Source organism: Prionailurus viverrinus, chromosome F1, assembly GCF_022837055.1.
Source record: "Prionailurus viverrinus isolate Anna chromosome F1, UM_Priviv_1.0, whole genome shotgun sequence".
NCBI lineage: Eukaryota > Metazoa > Chordata > Mammalia > Carnivora > Felidae > Prionailurus > Prionailurus viverrinus.
This window is the reverse complement of record NC_062577.1, coordinates 19,627,122-19,651,590: the sequence shown is the minus strand read 5'-3', so window position 1 is coordinate 19,651,590 and position 24,469 is coordinate 19,627,122. Positions and strand designations below refer to the sequence as shown.

At 36.1% G+C, this 24,469-nt stretch overlaps 1 protein-coding gene across 3 annotated transcripts in view; it reads right to left on the bottom strand.

Moving 5' to 3' along the window:
• Positions 1 to 24,469, bottom strand: part of TPR (translocated promoter region, nuclear basket protein) — a 66,680-nt gene that overhangs the window by 11,472 nt on the left and 30,739 nt on the right. For all 3 annotated transcript variants that reach the window (XM_047839670.1, XM_047839669.1, XM_047839671.1), the window contains 18 exons: positions 24,003 to 24,206; positions 23,499 to 23,683; positions 22,678 to 22,825; positions 18,447 to 18,584; positions 18,218 to 18,349; positions 17,060 to 17,190; positions 15,905 to 16,115; positions 14,404 to 14,547; positions 13,870 to 14,068; positions 12,504 to 12,709; positions 12,236 to 12,297; positions 9,379 to 9,587; positions 8,321 to 8,593; positions 7,065 to 7,213; positions 6,348 to 6,431; positions 2,948 to 3,148; positions 1,727 to 1,858; positions 1,445 to 1,535 (listed from right to left, as the gene is read on the bottom strand). In XM_047839670.1, the coding sequence (XP_047695626.1) occupies positions 1,445 to 1,535; positions 1,727 to 1,858; positions 2,948 to 3,148; positions 6,348 to 6,431; positions 7,065 to 7,213; positions 8,321 to 8,593; positions 9,379 to 9,587; positions 12,236 to 12,297; positions 12,504 to 12,709; positions 13,870 to 14,068; positions 14,404 to 14,547; positions 15,905 to 16,115; positions 17,060 to 17,190; positions 18,218 to 18,349; positions 18,447 to 18,584; positions 22,678 to 22,825; positions 23,499 to 23,683; positions 24,003 to 24,206 (2,899 nt within the window). The remainder of the gene's footprint in view (positions 1 to 1,444; positions 1,536 to 1,726; positions 1,859 to 2,947; positions 3,149 to 6,347; positions 6,432 to 7,064; positions 7,214 to 8,320; positions 8,594 to 9,378; positions 9,588 to 12,235; positions 12,298 to 12,503; positions 12,710 to 13,869; positions 14,069 to 14,403; positions 14,548 to 15,904; positions 16,116 to 17,059; positions 17,191 to 18,217; positions 18,350 to 18,446; positions 18,585 to 22,677; positions 22,826 to 23,498; positions 23,684 to 24,002; positions 24,207 to 24,469) is intronic.

The following is a 24,469-nucleotide window of genomic DNA, read 5'->3' as shown; positions in this document are numbered from 1 at the left end:
CCTGGCATTGTTCAATTTAATGTTAAGTACAGTTGCTCAGGAAAAGCATTCTTTTTGTAACTTTTTGGCAACATACCAAATACATCCACTAACTTAATTTTATCCAGATCACTAGGCCTATTTTTGTTTGACTGTAAAAAAGAAAGTCTCCAGTAAGTATTCAATGAACATCTATTATATGCTTTGTATCTGGAAAAAAAATGGCTACCAACATTGGCCCTGAAAAGACTTAACTTTCAGTGATAATACTTAAAAGGGCAAAACATATTTCTTCCTGTATCCCAACTATGTGACACATGTTTCTTAAATCTACAAAATGTTTTATAAAATGTAAATTATGACCCCAAATTATCATTAATCTCTCTCCTTATGTCCCTTAAAAAGTAATATGTTTTAGTATATGGTTTAATATTCATTAGTTTATTTTTTTTCCTAAAAAATTTAAAAGCTGAAAGGTTGCCTATGCCCTTGCTTTATCTTAATTCACATGAGCACATACCATGCATTTATTTTTCAAGTTCATTTATTCATTTTGAAAGAGAGAGAGAAAGTAAGGGAGAGAGAAGTAGGGAAGGGCAGAAAGAGAGGGAAAGAGCGAATCCCAAGCAGGCTCTGCACTATCGGCACAGAGCCGACGTGGGGCTTGAACTCACAAACTACAAGATCATGACCTGGGCCAAAGTCAAGAGTTGGACATTTAACCCACCAAGCCACCCACAAGCCCCATACCTTGCATTTTTAAATGTGCAGGTTTATACAGAAATTCAGACACAGTTTTCCCAATAGTCCACATATATAAGGCTTTATTACATTACCCTTTATGATTTTGGCTCAGTATTATTTATAAAACCAGGATATTAGACCAGATGATCACCAATTCTTTAAAACACATTTAAAAATGTTCTAAAATAAATTTTTCTATGATTTCCAGAATCCTTTAATACCTACAACATTTCAGTGAGGTCTGGACTCACCCTCTCAAACATTTAACAAAAAGCATGTTACGATGACCACAGTATCTTTTATTCAATGGGAAACCAGTAAACATTGCAAAGCTCCAACACCCACAAATCCTAAATGTACAACTTGATTTAGATGACCTCTTCTGGCTGTGAACTGCTATTACCACTGTTAGAGGCCCCTGACTGAACTTTTCCACTTAATAAAAACAGCAGCAACACATTACATTTACAATACTTTACAGACTTCGGAATGTTTGAATCTTACAAAAGTCTGATGTGGCAGCAAAGACAGTATAATGACTTTAGTGATAAATATAGTAGACTTTACATGAGAGAATAACAAACCTAGAATAAGCTAATCTCTTGCTTGCTAATTTACTAACCAAGTTTCATTCCTTACATGATAATCAAATGCTATCCTAGTTTAGAAGATATTACCAGAAATATTCAATTAAAAAAGGTCTCCTTAAAAAAAGTCTCACCACTGTTCTGAGAATCAGCAGCTCTCTGATTACTTTCACCTCCACCCATACTTTCTTCTGTTTCTGTACCTGGATCAGTTCCATCACCACCCTAAAAACAAAATATGAGGAATAAGTGCAAATATATTAGTTACCTTAAAAACATCATAACCAACCTAAACCACAATAACAACAAACAAACAAATCCAAAGGTCTAAGAAGTGTTAGTGTTCTGACAACACAGGCCTCTGTATACCCTTGGAAAACAGTTTTTCTAGCAAGTTCTTAATTCTAGCCACTTACCTCAGCATCATCAGCTTCATATCCATCATTGCCATCTGCACTACCAGTGCCTTCGTTACTATCTTCACCCTCATCTCCCATCCCTGTGTCATCCTCATCATCATCCTCATCTTCCTCATCTTCTTCATAATCCTAGCAGAAAAATTCCCAAGGAAAAACAAAGATCTTTGATGTAGCACACATATTCTGCACATCCTAACAGCGTGTTTAAAAATTTCAATAGGGGCGCCTGGGTGGCTGAGTCGGTTGAGCGACCGACTTCGGCTCAGGTCACGATCTCACAGCTCATGAATTTGAGCCCCGCGTCGGGCTCTATGCTGACAGCTCAGAGCCTGGTGCCTGCTTCCGATTCTGTGTCTCCCTCTCTCTCTTCCCCTAACCCCCTTGTATTCTGTCTCTGTCTCTCTCAAAAATAAATACACATTAAAAAAAAAAAAAATTTCAGTGACACACCGTTGATCAGGATACAGGAGTTGTCCTGAGAGTTATATGGAATTATGTCAGTGGCAGCAAATAGCAAAACTGTGAGGTTTACTGGAATGAGTACTGTAATAATCAGTTCTGTATTCTAACTGTTGACATGAGACAAGTTCAAAGATCAAAGCTCCGAGGTGTCCAAAAAGTGTTAGGTGGTCAACTTGATTCTCAATTAAAAAAGTGGCACTGAAGAAAAAACATGATGGAATTATACTAAACTATGAGCCTTTAAAAACCACTGTTTGATTAATGAAAGAATCTCAAATGAATGGTTATCAATAAGGATTAATTCCAAAAATAAAAAATAAAGTTTCACTTAAATTATGCTTCAATTAGCAAAAAAACAAAAACACACACACAAAAGACACAAAAAAACCTTCCATTATTTTTGAAAAAAATTATGTGACTAAACAAGAAAAAAAAAACCCTTTTTTTATCTCCAGAAATGATAGAGCTTAAAACTGAATCCAGTTAGTTGTCCGTAATATTTAAAACTAAGTTCAATTAATTTAACAAATTTAGCAAATCCTAAAAGGGCTTAGCAATTAAAAAAAAAGATGGACTTTTTATCACTTGTTCTATGCTCAATTCCATTATAAAATATTAATTTCAGAACTATTGGGATAAAAAAAGCAAAATAACCTATTTAAACTGACAGGGAAGCAGATGTTACTGGTTGATGAATTAGCAGTTTTAAGGATTGGAGCATTTCACCCAGCAGTTTAAAAATAATGGATGATTTACCTCATGCTCTCCATCATTTTCATCATCATCCTCTTCCTCATCGTCACTGTCAATTACAATGACATCATCTCCTTTGCCTTGACCATCTTGGGATGAAGTTGTTGTTTGCTGATCTGACTGAAGGGGTCCAAGGTCTATTTGTAGAGACTGAGAGGTTTCTTCACTGTCTTCCATCGGAGTATAATCTCCCTGGGTAACTCCCTTATAAGAGTGAAAAAAAAAATACAAAGAAAAACAATTTTTTTTAAAGTAAAATATACTTAAAACTATCAGTGAGATACTGTATATCTAAGACAAAAAAACACTTGTGGACTAGTAGCATTTTGTTTTTAAAACGTGATTTTTAGGGGCGCCTGGGTGGCTCAGTCAGTTAAGTGTCCGACTTCGGCTCAAGTCATGATCTCATGGTCCGTGAGTTCAAGCCCCGCGTCGGGCTCTGGGCTGACAGCTCAGAGCCTGGAGCCTGCTTCAGATTCTGTGTCTCCCTCTCTCTCTGACCCTCCCCCGTTCATGCTCTGTCTCTCTCTGTCTCAAAAATAAATAAACATTAAAAAAATAAATAAATAAAAATAAAATAAAATGTGATTTTTATTAAAAGAAGAATTAATTTGAAACACACGCTAGAGAAAATAAATCAGGTTTCTTTACCGTCTTCTTGTAGAGGAAGCATTATAAATCCATTGAGTAATACTCCAATACAAAAAAATGCATATATACAGATATACGTGTATGAAAACCGGCATGATAGTGTAGATCAGTGTTGTCCAACAGAAACACAATGTGATCCACGATGTGATTCACACATGTAATTTTCAATTTTCTAGTAGTCATTTAAAAAATGAAAACAAGTGAAATCAGTTTATATTCTTAATATATACAAAATATTATTTCAATATGTAATCAAACTAAGAATTTTTAAGTAGATATTCCACCTTTTAAAATTTATAATTAAGTCCTTTATTATCCAATGTAGATTTTTATACTCAGTCTATCTCAATTCAGACTAGCTCTATTTCAAGTGTTCAACAGCCAATGTGGTTAGTTGACAGTGTAGTTGCAGACCAAAGTCAGAAAAAAAGAATATTCACAGGCTTGCAACTTATTATTATAAAAAAAAAATTTATTCCCCAAACCAGAAATAGCCTGGAAAACACACTAAACAAAATAAGCTATTATTATTGTCTTTTTTTAAAACAGCTGCCTTTTTAAGACAATGTTTACTTATTTTTGAGAGAGAGAGAGACAGAGGGAGAGAATGAGTGGGGGAGGGGCAGAGAGAGAGGGAGGCACAGAATCCGAAGCAGGCTCCAGGCTCTGAGCTGTCAGGACAGAGCCTGACACAGGGCGTGAACTCATGATCCACAAGATCATGATGGGAGCCAAAGTCGGATGCTTAACTGAATGAGGCACCCAGGTACCCCTATTATTATGGTCTTTTTACAAAGGTGCTTCTATCCCTAATAACTCAGTATACTGTTCTCAAACCATGTTAAAGACATTAGACGTGAATATAATTCTTTGCTTAATTCACCCTCACAATTCTATTTTGTTAGCCTCTGAAATCAACTGTAATTTAAGCTTTATTTTTGTTATTTACTATAAAAAATTAAATGACTACTTTTTGGTTAAGCACTCAGCAAAATCTATTTTTTAAAAAAAAATTTTTTTTTCAACGTTTTTATTTATTTTTGGGACAGAGAGAGACAGAGCATGAACGGGGGAGGGGCAGAGAGAGAGGGAGACACAGAATCGGAAACAGGCTCCAGGCTCTGAGCCATCAGCCCAGAGCCCGACGCGGGGCTCGAACTCATGGACCGCGAGATCGTGACCTGGCTGAAGCCGAACGCCTAACCGACTGCGCCCAGGCGCCCCAAAATCTATTTTTTATACAGGCCCAAAGCAATGTCTTGTGAATTCCTTCACAAAGATTATATTTGCTGTAATGGGAAAAAATGAGTAATTTATGGTATAATTAAAAATGTGCTTCAAAGTGACAGGCTTATTTCAAGAAAAGCAATGCTTACAAAGAACATCTGCTTCAATGTCAGAAAACCAGAAAAAATGAACTGTTACACATCAGTAGATAATGCTAAAAGTGGAATGGAATGCCAAATGGTACTTCTGAGTCACAGGCAATTTTGCCAATCTCAAGAAAAAACTTTGTACAGAAGACTTTAGTATAATTTGACCAAGTCTCGCAAGAAATTAGAAATTCAAGTATTATTTCAAAACTATTATTATGCTTTTCAGATATGACACTCTGAAAGACACGTGAAATGGAGGTCATTTAGAGTACTGTGCACTCATTTTTAAGGTTTAGTTTTCTGCTTTAATTAAGGAAAATAGGGAAAATTAACTTAAAAATTAATACATCTAAGAAATCAAAATTCACTTGCAATCTATGGTTGCTTATGATCTGCTTGAAACAATCCCTTAATTTTATATAGATAATATTAGAATAAATGATCCTAAAAATTTATCCAGACAGAACATACTATTTCAAGCTGAGGAGTATAACTAGAAACTAGACAGCCTAAGTTTAAGTCCCAGCTCCAGTGCTATCAGAAGTTGAGTATGTTACTTACCTGAGCATCATATAATAGGGCTGTTGAGGATTAAATTGGCTAATAACTGCTAATTTCTTAGAACACTTGGGATGCACAGTAAGGAACTGTATTAATTATCAGTTGTTAAACTATTAATATTACTATATTACGAATTCTCAATTCTTGTGGCAGAGGGATGAAAGAAAAGTAATAGTACCTAAAACAGTATCTGCCACGTATTTTTAGTACTTATGATACTAAAAATCATGTTATATTATTCCAACAGATGAGAAGGCTTAAGGCCTTAAGGCTTACAATCAATGACTTGCCACAGTCACACAACTTTTTAGTGGTAGTCAGGAATGGAACATAATGGTTTATAGCTTCAGAGTCTAAGAACTAGTGAGGCTGCCTCTGGAGAAACCTCATTTACAGCTCAAAAAATGAAAAAAAATTCAAATGCATTTCCTTTCATCGGTTGTTTTAATCCCATAAGAGAAGCAATAGAGGGGAGAGCAATAAAGGACCACCAAATGGGCACTATGGATTAACCCAAGACTCAACCAGCACTCATCTTTCCAAATAGTTAAGAGTGTATAATCTTTACTCATGACAACTCTTAGCCTGCAAAAATTCTGTGTTAAGTATAATAAAAACATCTCTTTAACAAAGTTTATAAGGCAGTATACTAACCAGGAGTAAAACAAAACAGAAATTGCAATGGTAATTCTAACGTTATTTCATTAAATATAAAAGCATCAAGTTAAAAAAAAAGTCCAAGTAATGTTACAATTTGTCAAAGCTGATTTCATTCATGAAATGCAACAATTTACTACTTTAAATGTTTTACTTACTTCTCCAATGGAATCTTGAGAATCTTGGTTGTATACTTGAGTCTCTACCTCTCCATCAGTACTTTCTTCTGCCATCACTTCTTCCTGAATAATAATACAAAGTGTGTTAACCAGATCAATTTACTAGATGAAGAGTCACCTGCTCAGCTAGTTTTCCCCAAATAAAAACTTAAATCTATAATTTTATGAAACTGCTCTTACATTACATACATAAAACAGAAATGCTCTTACATTTATATGATATAACCAACCACAGTTCTCTTCAGTATAAACAAGTTTATAAACACTAATTAAATACATGCTAATGAAATTAATTTAGTAGTTTTAACGTTTCATGGTAAAACTTAATTCATTACAACTTTAGCTTCAACAAAAGAAAATAAAGGAACACAGTTTTGGTTAATCTGAGAACAAGATGGCAGGTAACAGTTTAAAATGTCCATGAGACGATAAACTCCTTATTCTTTGATTAGAAAAAATAACCATTCATTCCATTGAAATGGAATACAACTTAAGTTTTTATAACTGTCTTTTTTTAATTGAAATGGGAAATAATTCAGTCAAAACATATGCCAAGAATTATAAACAAATGTTGGCAAAGCAACAATACCTGAGCTGTCAGTTGAAGCTTTGCAGTAAGTTCAACGAGAGTTTTCCAAGTAATGGATTTTGGCTCCAACAGGTCCATGCACCTAATAATGTGACTGAAAGACTTACCTCAGTTCCTACAGGGGTAACACTTTTCAACTTCTTTGGAAGAGGCATTTCCACGGTATCATCAGAGACTTGGTCTGATGCTTCTATGGTGCTATCTTCTTCCTCTTCACGTGTCCGTTTAGGCAAAGAAGAACTTGGGGTAGCCGAAACTTTGAAATTACATAATTAAAATCTTGAATTAGAGGATAACAAACTCAATGAAACAAAGTTAGTTTTTGAAACATTTTGGTCGTTTAACTGAAGAAAGATATAGTAAACACTTAACTGAACAGTTCAACGTAATTTATTCCTGCTAATATACGTGTAAGCAAAGAGTAACTGGGGTGCCTGTGTGGCTCAGTTGGCTAAGCGTCTGACTCTTGATTTCAGCTCAAGTCATGATCTCATGGTTGTGAGATGAGCCCAGAGTTGCACTCCAAACTCTGTTTAAGATTCTCTCTCCCTCTCCCTCTTACTCTCCTCCACACACCTGCTCTCAATCAATGGTCTTATACTATCAATCTTAAATGTGGTTAATAAACCCCATCAACTTTTACAGCAATGCATTTGATTCACGGTGTACTGATGTATAACTGCTATTCACAAAGTTTACGTAGGGCCTTCCATCGCTATAAAATCCAAGACTCCTTGGATAAAAAAATTTACACTGTTTGTTTAGATTTGAAAATCCTTATATGGTCTCCTACATGTTTTTTTTTCCTCTCAGGACCTGTATTAAGTTACATATAATGTTATGGGGTTGTATCACCTTTAAAACCAGTCAAAATAACTGGAAGAGAAGAAAGATCTTAATGACAAAAATGAGTGATCTAGTAGTAAACATGAAATGAAGTGTTAGGAATCCATTCATCCTTCCTAACCCCATTTAGAAAACAAGTATGTACAAAGAATACTCAAGATGTGTATCATATCCAAGAAAATACAATGCACAGGTCTACTTTAACTTGCTTTTAAAATTAACCTTATCGGGGCGCCTGGGTGGCGCAGTCGGTTAAGCGTCCGACTTCAGCCAGGTCACGATCTTGCGGTCCATGAGTTCGAGCCCCGCGTCAGGCTCTGGGCTGATGGCTCAGAGCCTGGAGCCTGTTTCTGATTCTGTTGTCTCCCTCTCTCTCTGCCCCTCCCCCGTTCATGCTCTGTCTCTCTCTGTCCCAAAAATAAATAAACGTTGGAAAAAAAAAAAATTAAAAAAAAATAAAATTAACCTTATCAAAAAAAAAAAAAAATTAAAACAAAATAAATGAAATTAAGCTTACCAGTGCCAAATACTGCTGTGGAAGTAGAAGGCCGCTCAACTGGTGAACTCTGTACAACTTCTACTATGTTGGGGGACAGCTCCTGATTTGCAGGCTCTATCTGAGGATGACTCTGCTGGGTGGGTTGCACAAAAGCTGTAGCCTGCGTTTGTTGCTGAACGGTTAAAATGGGTTGAGGGATCGAAGGCTGGACATTAGGACTAGTAGAACGAACAGAACCACTTGCACTTCCAAACACTGGAACATGTTCCACAGGCCCTTCTGACTGCATCGCTGAAAAATAATTATAATATTTAATATATGAAGTTTCCTATTCTTAGCAAACTTGGATTTTTCCCTCCCTACTATGTTACAGGTAACATTTTACAGTTATTTGTGTATGTATCTCTCACCACTCACTAGGCAAAAACAGTGTGAGTAAAGGTAATTAATGTATTCTGCATTTTTGTGTTGCCTATGTGACTGACATGGTAGTGTGCAGTTTGGTGGTTGAATTAAGTAAGTCTCTGAAACTCTTTGCATCTATGATTTTATTTAAATCATAACCAAATAAGATAAATTAAGAAGCTCAAAAACAAACTACACGGTTTTATTATTAGTAATGAGTAAGAAACTAGCCATGGGAACACAGTGAAGAAAATACTGAAATGGTCAGACAGTTTCAGTGAAAGAGTGGTGTCTGCGTTGAACCAGTGGTTTAGTATGCTTTCCAAGGTGGCTTTCATATCATCTTCCTAAGCCATTAGAAGTAAATATGTTGGCCTTAGAAAAACATGCTATGTACTTATAGGTGTGTTATTTTCCTCCTCCTTCAGCTTAAAAACAATAACAACAACCAAAAAAACAAAGCAAAAAGAAAGGGAAGGAAGGAGGAAGGAAATTCACTGCATTAACAAGTATCCTGGGAGGCACACACTTGAAAATATTAACTGCCCACTTTTACTATATGTTTGTCTTTAGCTTTAGTGGAAGCCTTATTTATCCTTGAACTTACTGCTATCTTCTCATAATAAATCTAAATGAGTAGTCAGTCTGATCAGATTTATTATTTTACTTACCTTCCTGTGATTCCACTTGTGTAGTGGGCATCACTGTAGCTGTTGGGGTTGTAGTAGGATTTGTAACAGTTGCAGGTGTGACCATTGGGCGGATACTAGCCCTGGGTGTTGACTTATTCCCAGCCATAGCTGCAGCTGTCACTTTACTTGGAGTAGACACAACAGGAGTTGGCTTGATATTGGCTGTTGGTGGGTCTGATGTGCTGGCACTTACAGAGGGGAAAATGCAAGAATAATGATTCATATAAAGTTACTATAAATACTTCTTATAAAGTACATATATTCTATCAAAACAAAAAGTGCCACATAAAGTAATCTGGATAAAGAACAAAACTGGAGGTACCGCAATCCCAGATTTCAAGATACAATGGGGTGGCTTAGCTGGTTAGGCATCCGACTCTTGACTTTGGTTCAGGTCATGATCCCAAGGATGTGGGATCAAGGCCTGAGTCAGGTTCTATGGGGCTGACAGGATGCAGCCTGCTTGGGATTCTCTCTCCCTCTCTTTGCCCCTCCCTGCTCACATGCACATGCTCTCTCTCATATAACTCTTAAAAAAAAAAAAAAAGGATATACTGCAGTACTCAAAACAGTATGGTACTAGAACATGAACAGACACAAGATCAATGGAACAGAATAGAGAGCCCAGAAATAAACTCACGATTATATGATCAATTAATTCATAACAAAGGAAGCATGAATACACACAGAGAAAAAGACAGTCTCTTTAACAAATGGTTGAGAAAACTGGACAGCTATATGCAAAATAATGAATTTCTTATACCACACACAAAAATAAACTCAAAATGGAATAAAGACCTAAATATGAGACTTGAAACCATAAAAATCCTGGAAGAGAGCACAGGTAGTAATTTCTCTGACATTGGACATAGCAGCATTTTTCTAGGTATGTCTCCTGAAGCAAGAAAAGCAAAAGCAAAAAAGTTAAACTATCAGGACTACATAGAAATGAAAAAAATAACCCTCTACACAGCAAAGGAAACAATCGACAAAACCAAGACACTGTACTGAATGGAGACGATATTAGTAAATGATACATCTGATAATGAGTTAATCTCCAAATCACATAAACAAATAATTCAATTAAAAAATGGGCAGAAGACAAGAACAGACATTTCTCCAAAGAAAACATACAAATGGCAACAGACACATGAAAAAGTGCTTAACACGACTAATCATCAGGGAAATAGAAATTAAAATCAAAATGAGATATCACCTCATACAAATCTGAGTGCTAGTATTAAAAAGACAAAAAATAACAAGAGTTGGCAAGGATGTGGAGAAAAGAGAGCACTCATGCACTGCCAATAGGACTGTGAACTGGGGCGCCTGGGTGGGTCAGTCAGTTAAGTGTCCGACAATGGCTCAGGTCATGAACTCGCAGTTTGTGAGTTTGAGTTCTGTGTCGGGCTCTGTGCTGACAGTTTGGAGCCTGGAGCCTGGAGCCTGCTTTGGATTCTGTGTCTCCCTTTCTCTCTGCCCCTCCCCTGACTATGCTCTGTCTCTCAAAAATAAAAAAATGTTAAAAAAAAAAAAAAAGAATGTAAATTGGTGTAGCCACTCTGGAAAACAATATGGAGGGCCCTCAAAAAATTAAAAATAGAATTACCATATGATCCAGTAATTCCACTAGTGGGTATTTACACCCACTGAATATGAAAACACTAATTGGAAAAGATATGTGCACCCTTGTGTTTACTGCATTATTTACATTAGCCAAACTATGAAAGCACCCCAAGTATCCATCAACAGATGAATGAATAAAGGAAATATGGTATATATACACAGTGGAATATTACTCAGCCATAAAGAAGACTGAAATCTTGCCATTTGTAACAACATGGATGGATTTAGAGTGAAGTAAGTCAGCTAGAGAGAGATAAATACCATATAATTTCACTCATATGTGGAATTTAAGAAATAAAATAAATGAACAAAGGAAAATAGAGACAAACAAAAAACAGACTCTTAAATATAGAGAACCAGAGGGGAGGTGGCAGGGTGGGAGGGTGAAACAGATGAAGGGGATGAAGAGTACACTTATGTAGTGATAAATAACTAAGGTAGAGAACTGTTGAATCACTATATTGTATCCCTGAAACTAATACAATACTGTATATTAATTACACTGGAATTAAAAAGAATAAAAACAAACAAAAAACACCAAGTTGTACACTGAAGTAGGTGAATTGTGGGGTTTAATTTTATCTCAATAAAGCTGTTATTAAAAAAAAAAAATAATAATAATAATGAAGAGCACTATGTGTTTCCTCAAGTGAGTGTTTAGTAGGTACAATTGTGTATGAACTCAGACCCTGTATTCAGTTTTTCCTAACACTGCTTTGGGTACTTTTGGCAACCTTGAAAAAAAAAAAAAGTTACAGAGTGCAATTCTGTATTTTTTGTTCACTAAATGTTTCAAAAGTCTTAGTGAAAAAGTTTTGAATTTAAGCATTAAAAACTACAGTAAATGCTCTACGATCGTGCATCCTGATAATGTTCTGTTTGTCACTGAACTCAGGTCTTAGCCTAGCCTCTGAAATTTGTTATCACAGAACATCACAGAGAATATCAGTAGCCTTGCAGAAGTCTAAAAGATAAAAGATAATCTTGTTTCTTTTGTCACAAAGGTCTACCTGAGAGGACTGAAAGGATGCTGAAAACAAGGGTCCTGGAAAAAAGAGTTGCAACTACACGATGCAGTTTTGTACAGATAAACAGCTTTTTAGTACATAATTTTATAATACAGATTTGTTTTCTCCTCCAAGACCACTCACTCTTGCCTGAACTTTAAAAGAAATAAAAACAGATAAACTGTGACAGAACTAAAACTCACATTCCTCTTTCACCAGAAGCTGGAGTTGTTTTCAATGTGATCTGCCTCTGCTGTTCTGGGACCTATAAAAAGAAAATTATGGATTATTTTGTCTACGCTACAAGAGTTCACTAAACAATGCCATCAAAATATTATACTTTTATTAATTCTCTCTGTATACTTTGTTTAGCCAAAATTTACTGATAAAGGCCTCTAAATCATCAGACACCTTCAAGCACAATGTACAAGGACAAAATGATTTGTCATTTACACAGAATTAGCTAACTACCTTAGTAGTAGGTTCTTGAGGTTCATCTCTCTGCTCAAGGTGTCTCTCTTGATGCTCCCGGAGTTCTCTTTCCAAGCGACTAATTCGACCTTCATACTGGGACTTAAGAGCAGTCATTCGAACATCCAATTCATCTTTCTGCTGATCTAAGGCTCCATTCCTTTGTTTAAGCTCCTCATTTTCTTTAGTTAGCTGATCTTTTACACCTAAAGAAGAAATCACGTGATTCTATTATTATAATCAAACAATGGAAGTAAAGAACTTTTATGCATTTCATAGGTACACAAAGGTTGTATCAGATTCTATTCCTTAGCTTTAACATCTACAATTAATTCTAATACACAATACATCTGAATAAATATCTACATCGATCTATATTTACTACTCCAACATAAAAAATACTGTACCATAACAATGTGTAACTATATCTAAGATCTCATAAAGATAAAGGATACAGCATAAACTGTAGTCAGTGTAAGTCCTTTTATTTTTTTTTTTTTATTTTTTTTTTTTTTAAATTTTTTTTTTCAACGTTTATTTATTTTTTTTGGGACAGAGAGAGACAGAACATGAACGGGGGAGGGGCAGAGAGAGAGGGAGACACAGAATCGGAAACAGGCTCCAGGCTCTGAGCCATCAGCCCAGAGCCCGACGCGGGGCTCGAACTCACGGACCGCGAGATCGTGACCTGGCTGAAGTCAGACCCTTAACCGACTGCGCCACCCAGGCGCCCCAATAAGTCCTTTTATAAATACAGCTTTTAATATTTCAATACATTACTAAAATACAAGGTTATAAATTCCAAAATTTTCATTTCATACAACCTATAACATACTTAAAAATAATCAGGTAACTTTACTTTTTTTTTAATGAAATAAGTTGCTGGGACACTATATTACAGATCATTAAAAAAATTGCTTACAATAAAACCCAGATGATTGGGCATTTTATTTACCCACTAAGCAGAACAGCAAGCAAAGTGCAATTAGTTCCCAAGCATTCCAGCACTGGGTCCTTCACAAATCGGACATGATATTCTCCACAAAGGGCTGGAGGAACCCCCAGAAAAGTAAGGCACAGAAAAATCATTGGGCTAGTAACAGCCAATGCTATGTAGGAATTTACAGAAGCCCTCTTGAGAAAGCACACAGCAGACCCAAAGGATCTCCCAACAGATGGCAGAAACAGACACACAATAAAGGAGAAGGACCACAGTACTCCCTATTACCAGCCAAAAATTAGGAAAAACTTCATAAATAGATCAGGGACATCCTCATCATTTGAAAATTAAGACTGTTCTAATTTTGTGTCTAAGAGAAATCAACCTAATATTTAAGTTCAAAGTCTGGCATATACAGAAATTTACCAGCTAAATGCGCAATTTTTGATTTTGCTGCTACAATGGCCTTTCTTGTTTTTTCTTCCTTTTCAGTTATCTGCTGTCGGAGTTGCTCCTCTTGTGTGGTTCTATCTTGAAGATCCTGGCGGAGTCGTGAAAGCTCAGACTGCAGCTGCACAGTCTGTTCCTGCAGATTTCTTGCTTCTGTCTCTTTTTCAGATAATGTCTTTTAAAGGAAAGCAAAGTATTCATGTAATTCAATTAAACCAATATGAACTGTACACCCTGCAGACTTAACATGTAAAACTTATTAATTTGCTTATTTAGATTAAATGGAAATATAAATGTAAAATGTGGTCAAACCATTCAAGTGGATACCTGAAGACGATTAGATACTATTTACACACACATCATTCATGTATAAAAGATAAATATCCATAAAAAAGATAATAAAAATGCTTCCATATGACAAGAGAAACTGTCAGTGTTTAACACATATTTCAAGTATTTAACAAGGAAACAATTAGGGACACATACACTCTTCACTACTCTCAGTCATACCTTCTGCAGATTCTCTACTTGACTCTCCAGTGATTTTGACTTTGTTTCAGCTTGATTGAGGGTTTCTTTGAGCTCCTGCATTTCCTGGACTGAGACATGCTGTTCCTGGTGGTCTCCAGAAGATTGAGCCGAAGTCTCCATGGCCTAAGATGACAAACAGTAATAATATACTTCCACATTTATACTCAATAATTCCACTTCCAGAAGTTCATCTAAGGTAATAATCACAACTATGCAAAGAAATTTATCTTAAAAGGTATTCATAAGTGAATTTTCTATGGAATAACTCTAATGTCTGAAAGTAAGATGTATTAGTTAAGCAAGTTAGAGTCTTCTATACAACTGGATAATAGCCATCTAATCAAAATGATGCTGCACTATCGATGGATCTCTGACATACAAATATATTTTCACAATAACGCATTAAGTGGAAAAGCACTCAAGTGCTAATGCAGTCAATACTAAGGGGTAATAATTTTGGATATTTTTACATTTTATTTATTTTTTTATTTGAGAGAGAGAAAGAGTACACATGTGCAAGTCTAGGTCAGGGAGAGGGATAGAGGGACAGGGAGGGGGTTGAGAGAGAGTGAGAGAGAGAGAGAGAGAATGAATGAATGAATGAGTATCTTAAGCATGGAGCGTGACATGGGGCTCAATCCCATGACCCTAGAATCATGACCTGAGACGAAATCGAGAGAGGGACGCTCAAATGACTGGGCCACCCAGGCATCCTGCATTTTGGATTTTCAAAATACATTTTCTAATCTAACAGGTGCTAAATATATAATTAAGTTAACATACGTTTGTTTTTACTTCTGGGAATTAATTCAGATTCAAAATGTTACAAGAACTAAACAATTCCTTTTGATAGGTGGCTAATATACATTACTTATGTAAAACTGTAATAAAGTCTGATTAATTATAAAGAACTATCATTTTTTATATACACAATTAAAAAAAAATTTTTTTTCAACGTTTTTTATTTATTTTTGGGACAGAGAGAGACAGAGCATGAACGGGGGAGGGGCAGAGAGAGAGGGAGACACAGAATCGGAAACAGGCTCCAGGCTCTGAGCCATCAGCCCAGAGCCCGACGCGGGGCTCGAACTCCCGGACGGCGAGATCGTGACCTGGCTGAAGTCGGACGCTTAACCGACTGCGCCACCCAGGCGCCCCTATATACACAATTTTAGTCAGCAATAAGTTACAAGAACAGGTCTGAAAAAGGAAAATATTTGAAGTTGGAACACTGAACTAAAATAACAAAGCATTTACTAAAATTTCTTCATGAATTTATAGTGTAACTTGAGGCAAATTAAAGAGATATCTTAAACCAAATAATCATATATAAACTTATAGTTATGTTCAGAATCTAAAAACCAATAAATAAAAATTATAAAGAAAACATTACATGAATAAAAGCGTATAAAACAAAGTTGTGTATGTCAAAAATTATATATACAAACATACAAACCTAAAGAAAATTACTTCAAAATACCTTATCCTGTTGTGCTTTAAGTTCTTCATACTGAGTCTTGTATCTACGCCCAATCTTCTTGACTTGAGTAATAGTTTTGACTTTTTCCTGGATGTCAATTATTTTGGCATCTAAGTCCTTTTGGATGGTTTCCTTTTCAGTTCTTACTTTATTTAAGTCTTCCTTTAGACTCTGGATTAAGTTCTGGTTGTTCGTCAAAGATGCATTTGATCTAAACAAACAAAAAAATAAAGGAGAAAATAATCAAATGTTAGTACACAGATTTTAATCCACTTCTGCCTGATACTAAAATACATAATTTCTACTATATTGGGTGTTGAGTAAATACGTTAGGCTTTGTAGTCCACATGTAGTCTTTGTCACATGTCCTTCCTTTTTTACAGTACTTTAAAAATGTGAAAATCTCTCAGTTTACAGGCCGTGCAAATACAGGCATGTAGGTTATAGTCTGCAAACCCCTGTACTTTATCAAACTGAATCTGAAATCACATGACCTGAATTAAGAGTATGGGTTTAACAACTACTACCTGTGATCTTGGGTACCTTTCTGAAACTCAGTTTCCTCATTAAGTACTAATTATTATCTCTCCTACTTAAAATGCCAGACTGCTATAAAACAAAATAATATACATGAGAAAAATCTATAAGCTGTCAAGTATTACAGAAGTAGGAGCTAACATAAATAAATAACACTAAAATTTAAACTTAAAAAAGGTCTCAGAAACATTAATTTTAATTTTAAATTTCTTAACTTTAAAAAGGCACCAGTTCATTGTAAGTTCATTTTAAAAAATTTCTTATTTAAAAACTTTCTTTATTAAACACTTTCAAAATACTCATAAATAAATGCTAACCAAAAGAAGAAAAACCTGCTTGCAAAAGTTATCAACTGTTAAGAAAATAAATACGTTTAGGTTTAGACTCATACCAAAAATGTAGATTTTTAAAAAGTAATAATCATATACATAAAGGCATAAAATTAAATTACTGCTTGCTTGGCTCCATAAAGTAATAAAGGGAAAGCCACATGTAAAGGCTGCAGCACTTTTCATTCTTTCTAACTCAGGAAGCACTTGGGCAGTCAATATATAAAGAGTAGAAATAAACTCAAGATTTCATATATTAATATACAATTTAAGATTTCTTTCCATATACCTTGCAATTTCCGCTTTAAGTCTCCCAATTTCTTCAGTCAATTGCTGAATACGCTTAGTATGAACTTCCTTTTCAGAAAGGAGCTTCCGATATTCTTCTGTATCTGGATCTTTCTGTTGACTTACTAGATGCTAGAATAGCAAAAACGCATAATATGGTTATATAGGTTTTATGAAACTAATGTACTATAATAAAATAGCAGCATATCTAATTATGTTTGCTGTCTTATACATGGTGATCAAGTACCAAACTATAAAATAAGATTGAAGGTTTATTTACCTAAAATCCCTAGCCAAAATGGGAAAGGGAAATAAACGTCATTATGCATTATTTTTTTATAACTGCAAACAAACACTTCAAAATAGTTACAAACAAGTCAAATAAATGAATCTAAAGAAATTATAAGCTTTTAATATTAAATATCCACTTTCATTAAAGTGACATTTACAAGAAAAAGATGTCTATAAATCATTACAACTTAAAAATATGAAATTATAAGCTTTTAATATTAAATATCCACTTTCATTAAAATGACATTTACAAGGAAAAAATGTCTATAAATCATTACAACTGCATAAAAATAAACTAAATTTAACTGATTCCATTGAGTCAGGAAACAGTGCAGTGAAGTTTACCAGGAACATATCTAGATTTGGAAAGATCACCCTCCTTTCTTATTTTTCAGATTGCTTGTGTGATAAAAACAGGAAAAAAATGGGCTCTAAAATTCTATAACAATTACTATTACTATTCTAGACCATTTTCTAGGAGCCAGGTGCTAAGTGAACTGCTTTACATTTATTAAACTTTTTGTAAAATGAAAAGTGCCTCGGAAATATTAAGGAACTCTCACAAATTGCATAACTACTATCAGGCAAGGCAGATTTCCAATCTTTTGTTTAAATATGGAGCTGGAGTTTCTAACCCTCTAATCAAAATTATACAGTTTTGTCCCCCCAAAAAGTTTTCAGTGAACAAGTCTTTTTAAAGTGCTTCAATCAGCTAGATAAATTCATTTTTTTCATGTACAAAAATATTTTAGAGATACAGGAAAAGCGTAAATTTGGAATTTAAAGAAATAAATTAGCCATTTCTCATCCTCTTAAATGTTGTCCTATTATTTAAAAAATCAACACCTCCATGTTTAATTGCATTTACCTGGTTACGTGCTTTCCAACGTTTGACATCTTCTTCTAGTAACTTCTTCTCTGCTTGCAACATACCGCTTTTCTCACTCAGCTCAGCATTTGCTTCTTGTAAGGGTAAAATATCTAACTCCAGTTTCCTTACCTGAAAATAGTGCCAGTATTTTTTTGAACATCTGATGTAAAAACTCTAACATTGTTAAAAATGACATGTGTTTACTCTTGATTAGGAAGTCCCAAACCTTTGCTTGCATCTGCTGTAAATCCTGTTCTAGCCTCTCTTTTTCTTCTCTTAGCATCTTATTGGTCTCCATCACTACATTCATTGTTTCGGTTTTCTTCATCAGTTCTTCATGCTGAGCCATTGTTTTTGCAGTTACCTAAAGATTTCAAACACACGTGTATACCAACATCCAACGGTAGGTGAAGACTTATCTTTTCCTACCAGTTCTAATCTTTCCTACAAAAAGTAAAAAGGATTTAAATGTCAGCTTTTAAATGGAAATTTTTGAAAGTTGTACATATTTATTTTTCTGTGATGCAGGCTAACTACAAGTTTAAAATTATAGGGATGAAAACAAAAAGATAAAAACCCCACTAATAAATAATCAGTTCTAACACTGGGTAAAAACATTAATCCAGATCTCTATTATCTATTAATCTTTATTCTTTTTCTTGGTATACTGAATTTATTAATAGTTCTAAAATGATATTATTCCCCCTCCACCATGTTCCCCACTGTTTAGAAATTCTTCATTTCATTCAGTTGTTTCATCACTTTGGTTTTGAGCAATTCTACTGAATATTTCTTCAACGGTGACGAACTTCTCTGTTCTGTTCTCATTGGGTGTAATTATCCATCTTTTACATGTTACTTTATTTCCTCACCATTTTTAAAGCTATGGCTCGGGTCAGAGGATAGTGTTATAGCAGTCAATCAAAAAGAAAAACCATAGGCCTTCCTCCTCCTCGCCCTGCCGCCTTGATTTAAGCAGTCTTCATTTTTCACAGTAGTTAATTTTCTAGATATGTCTTGTAGATCTCAAAGTACTAAAAGGGAAACTCCCATTCAAAAGCAATTTATCTTAAGATACTGTAAGCAATTCTAATTTTTTTGTCCATTTGAAATATATGTTATGCTCTAACAAATCCTGTCAAACATAACCACTGTCCACATAGTTGAACTTCTGGGATCAAGAAAGTATACTTTGATTCCAATCCTAACTGGTGGGGCCCATCTAACTCAACTGTGAAAAGACATATCACACAATCACCTTCTGCTGATTACATGGCCTGCAACAGCCCTCCAGCTTGGGGTGACCTGCTAGAGGAGTGGGGGTTTCAGGTCGGAGCCTGTGGTACTACTGCTATGTGTGGTGGTGGGGGAGGGGGCTCTAGCTGCATCTCTGGTTTCTTTTTTAAAATCTTAGATGATGCCCCCCTCCCCCCCCACTTCCAAGCCATTGTCCTTTCTTCACTTTCTACTACCACCTCTGACTGAAGCATAGACAGCACCCCCTCTAATCCCCTCTGAAAATGGCCTTTGGGGACAAATTCAGGGTTTTCCCCATATCTTCTCCCCAACCTTAACTGAGGACTGTGTTTTCCTTCCTCTTCCTCAAGTGCATTTTTACACTATCACCACTGAACACCTTCCATGACACTTCCTTGCTTTGGCTAGAAGCCATCAGGTAAGGTTGGAGAGAATTTCAGACTTCCCTTGTGTAGTACTGGAACCACATTTACTCTCTCTCCACCAGCTTGATAATGAATATTGGATCCTTAGCCCTGCCGTACTTGGCTTTCATTATTAAATGATGTGGGATTTTTTTTTTTTTAATATTTATTTTTGGGAGAGCGCGAGTGGGTGAGGGGCAGAGAGAGGGGGACAGAGGATCTGAAGTGGGCTCTGCTCTGACAGGCTGACAGCAGCAAGCCCAATGCAGGGCTCGAACTCATGACCACGAGATCATGACCTCAGCTGAAGTCAGATGTTCAACCGACTAAGCCACCCAAGTGCCCCAAATGATGTGGATTTTTTTTTAGTTCAGGTTTTGACAAAGTGAAAGTAACAGTCACCAGGGGTACTCAAACCTGCGAGCCCTCAATCTTGTTGGTGGTTAAACTTGGAGAAAGGCCACAGAAGACACTTACAAGCACACACAATCCCCCTGAATGAGTTGTTTTCTTTTCCTAGAATTGCATTAGCTTTTAAAAATCGATCCTTGCCATCCACCTGGGTCTCATTTGCAATCTGACAAATGGAACAAAAAGAACCCTGAATTCGGTGCATACTTTGCTTTTGGTGCTGCTGCTTCTCACGGTTCTCAGCAGAGATTAAGAAAGAACGTGCACACAGCAGATCCCTGATATTGGTGGGCCTGATTTCCTGGCAAATTGCTGTCGTTTTCCACTTTTCTGTTCAGGACCACTGATTGCTGAGATGTGGATGCATACTGAAATTAAAGCAATTCATTGTGTTCTAAAGTTTTTTTGTTTCTTTTAATTCAGTGTTCGTGTAAAACCACCTTTTCAAGCAGCAACTCTCAAATCTGAAGAGCAATTGATGTTTCCATTAATTTAATTAAATCCTTACTTCTAAGGATTTAACATCCTGTAAGTAAAGTTTAATATAACAGTATTTCATAAGCAGCCTTTTTATTGTCAGACTATTGCCTTTTAATATAGTCAAAAAAAAAGTGTGCATAAAAAAAAAGCTATGATACAGGGTTACCATCCTACACTGTTCATGTTTGGGTATTATTTTTTATATAACGTGTGATATTTCTTGACTCTTTCGATTGTATGTAAAAGCTGGTTCTCCCATCTAACTTTGTTGGTTGGGCATTTTCTAGTATTATTTGCCGGAAGGAACACTGAGAGAATATGCCATCTTTTTAAAAATCCTGATTCTGCTTTTTTTTTTCTCCAAATGTTAATGCCACTGATTGGAGGGTTTTATATATTACGAGATATATTTGAATGGGTTTTTGTCAAGATATAATTCTGAAACTTTTAATTTCTGTATGAAAATATAAACCCCATAAATCTACTCACTTTCCCCTGGGGTTGGATGGCTTTTGTCTAACAGCCATTCCAACTATCATTTAAAACAAGATAAATGAGGGGCGCCTGGGTGGCGCAGTTGGTTAAGCGTCCGACTTCAGCCAGGTCACGATCTCGCGGTCCGTGAGTTCGAGCCCCGCGTCGGGCTCTGGGCTGATGGCTCAGAGCCTGGAGCCTGTTTCCGATTCTGTGTCTCCCTCTCTCTCTGCCCCTCCCCCGTTCATGCTCTGTCTCTCTCTGTCCCAAAAAAAATAAATAAACGTTGAAAAAAAAAAATTTAAAAGAAGATAAATGAGTAAAGGTCATAATTTCCTTCCTTCCAGATGTGAAGTTCTATTATTGAATCTCCTTAGAATGAGCACATGCAATTGTAAGCTTCTGGGTGGTAGCGTAGGTTAAGGAGTTGAGCTTTTGCTGTGACCATCCATTCACCTCAGCAACTTCTTTTCCTTTCTTGGTTGACAGTTTTGACTATTTTTTGCTCCTTGCTGAGGAAAAAATGTTCTGTAGCAGTTTCTACCCACAATTTTATCCCAGAATAATTACTGACATACATATGACAACTATAATAATAAAAAAGAGAACTGAAATTTACTTAAGCACTCACCATGCACCAGACATGTTTCTAAATGCTTCCCGTACTTGAACTCAATCCTTATTATTATCATCCCAATATTACAGATGAGAAAATTTAAGAGCAGGGAAAATAATATACCCAAGACACACATCTAACGGTATGAAGCTAGAATTTAAAACCAGGCAGTCTAGGGGCTCCTGGATGGCTCAGTCGGTTGAGCGACCGACTTCGCCTCAGGTCATGATCTCACGGTTTATGAGCTCGAGCGCCGCTTCAGGCTCTGTGCCAACAGCTTGGAGCCTGGAGCCTGCTTCAGATGCTGTGTCTCCCTCGCTCTCTGCCCCTCCCCCACTCATGCTCTGTCTCTCTGTGTCTCAGAAATAAACATTAAAAAATTTTTTTTTAAACTAGGCAGTCTGATTGCCACTAGTCTTTTACCATTACACTGTACCACTATTTAATAACGTTTAATAATCTGAGAGTATAGGAAAAACGCTTATTTCAGATTAAATTTCATGTTTCAAGAAACTGAAATGTGCTCTCTTGATTTAATAACTGCTTTCTTGGGGCGGCTGGGTGGCTCAGTCGGTTAAGCGGCCGACTTCGGCTCAGGTCATGATCTCATGGTCCGTGGGTTCAAGCCCCGCGTCGGGCTCTGTGCTGACAGCTCAGAGCCTGGAGCCTGTTTCGGATTCTGTGTCTCCCTCTCTCTGACCCTCCCCCGTTCATGCTCTGTCTCTCTCGGTCTCAAAAATAAATAAATGTTAAAAAAAAAAAAATTAAAAAAAAAATAAATAAATAACTGCTTTCTTAAAGCTTGGGATACATACCTGGACTTTCTCTCTTTCAGCATTGAGACTATCCTGCAGTTCCTGCAGCTCTCTTTCTAAAAGTTCAACTCTTTGACGATAACGCAGACTCTCAACCTGAGCCACCTCAAACCTGGTTTCAGCAATTTCTTTTTCTCGTCGTATAAATCTACAGGAATATATAAAATTTTATTTGAGTAAAAAAAAGCCACCAACACAACATTTTAAAACTTGGATAATCTTTAAGATGACAAATCTATTCACTTTAGTAACTATTTTTACATGTTTTCATTAATAAGTAACGAGAGATGCTTTTTATTATAGACAATGGCTTCAGAAATGTGTATCTTTAAAAAAAATAATTGAGGGGCATCTGCTGGCTCAGTTGGTTAAGCAGCCGACTTCAGCTCAGGTCATGATCTCACAGGTTGAGTTTGAGCCCCGGGTTGGGCTCTGTGCTGACAGCTAGAACCTGGAGCCTGCTTTGGATTCTGTGTCTTTCTCCCTGACCCCCCCCCACTCGCATTCTGTGTCTGTCTCTCTCTCAAAAATAAACATCAACAAAAAAAAAAAAATTGAAAGGCATTTAGTTTTTCAAAGAACTCGCTCAAGTTCTTACTATCAGATTCAACTGAAAGTCCTATCTTTAGCGTGGCCTATGTCTAAAGGTCAAAAGTGACTGCTGATAGGGTAGAAATGAGTTTGTTGGCCAATAGGAATGGAACGAGCTTTATAAATAAATAGCAGATAACCCCCACTTCCCTAATTTATGCATTTATAGTTACATTACACAGTGCTTGGTATACCACAAAATAAAGCATTAAGAATATTATTGGATTTACCTGAGAATTTCTAAAATTTGTTCTTGAGATTTTCCTTCTTCACTTAGAGAGACATTTAAGGGACCCTGTACACCTTCCTTCACAGAGGCAACAACCTTGTCACTTAATTTTTCAATCTGATCATGAAGTAATCGGTTTTGTTTCTCTAGATCTTCACAGCGAGACACACACTTGGAAACTTCATCCTGTAAACAAGAGTCTATCATAATAGCAGATTTTCTGGAGTACCTGGGTGGCTCAGTCGGTTAAATATCCAACTTCAGCTCAGGTCATGATCTCATGGTTCATGAGTTTGAGCCCCACATCAGGCTTTCTAATGTCAGCAAGTAGTCTGCTTTGGACCCTCTGTCCCCATTTCTCTCTGCCCCTCCCCAGCTTATTCTCTTTCTCTCTCAAAATAAATAAATAAAAAACAATAACAGCAGATTTTCCAATCAATGTATATTTAAAAACCCCCATACCTTTAAATTCTCCAGAATACTCTATCATGATGTATAATAATACCTTTAACATTCTCTCTCTTTCTTCCCAAGATGCTTTGCACTCCAATAACTGTGATTCTGCTTTCTGGGTTGTTTCTTCCAAATGCTGACGGACTGATGCCATTTTGGAAACCTGTTCCTTGGCAGCTTGTAGAGCTTCAACATCAGCAGCATGGAGCATCAATTCTCTCTCATACTTATTCTGAGCTTCCACAGCTATTTTAGCCTGTAAGAAATTATTTCCCCATTGACACAAGATTAAAAACTCATAAGGCTAGTCAGTATTTTCTGAAAAGATGCACATTACATTCTTTAAAAATCTAAATGTACCAAAATAAAATACTTAGAAGTTATGCTATATCTATTTAATGAAATATGCTGCCTATAAGAAATTCATGTTAGACCTAAAGACACTTGCAGATTGAAAGGTAAGGGGATGGAGAAACATTTGTCATGAAAATGGAAGTCAAAAGAAAGTCGGAATAGCAA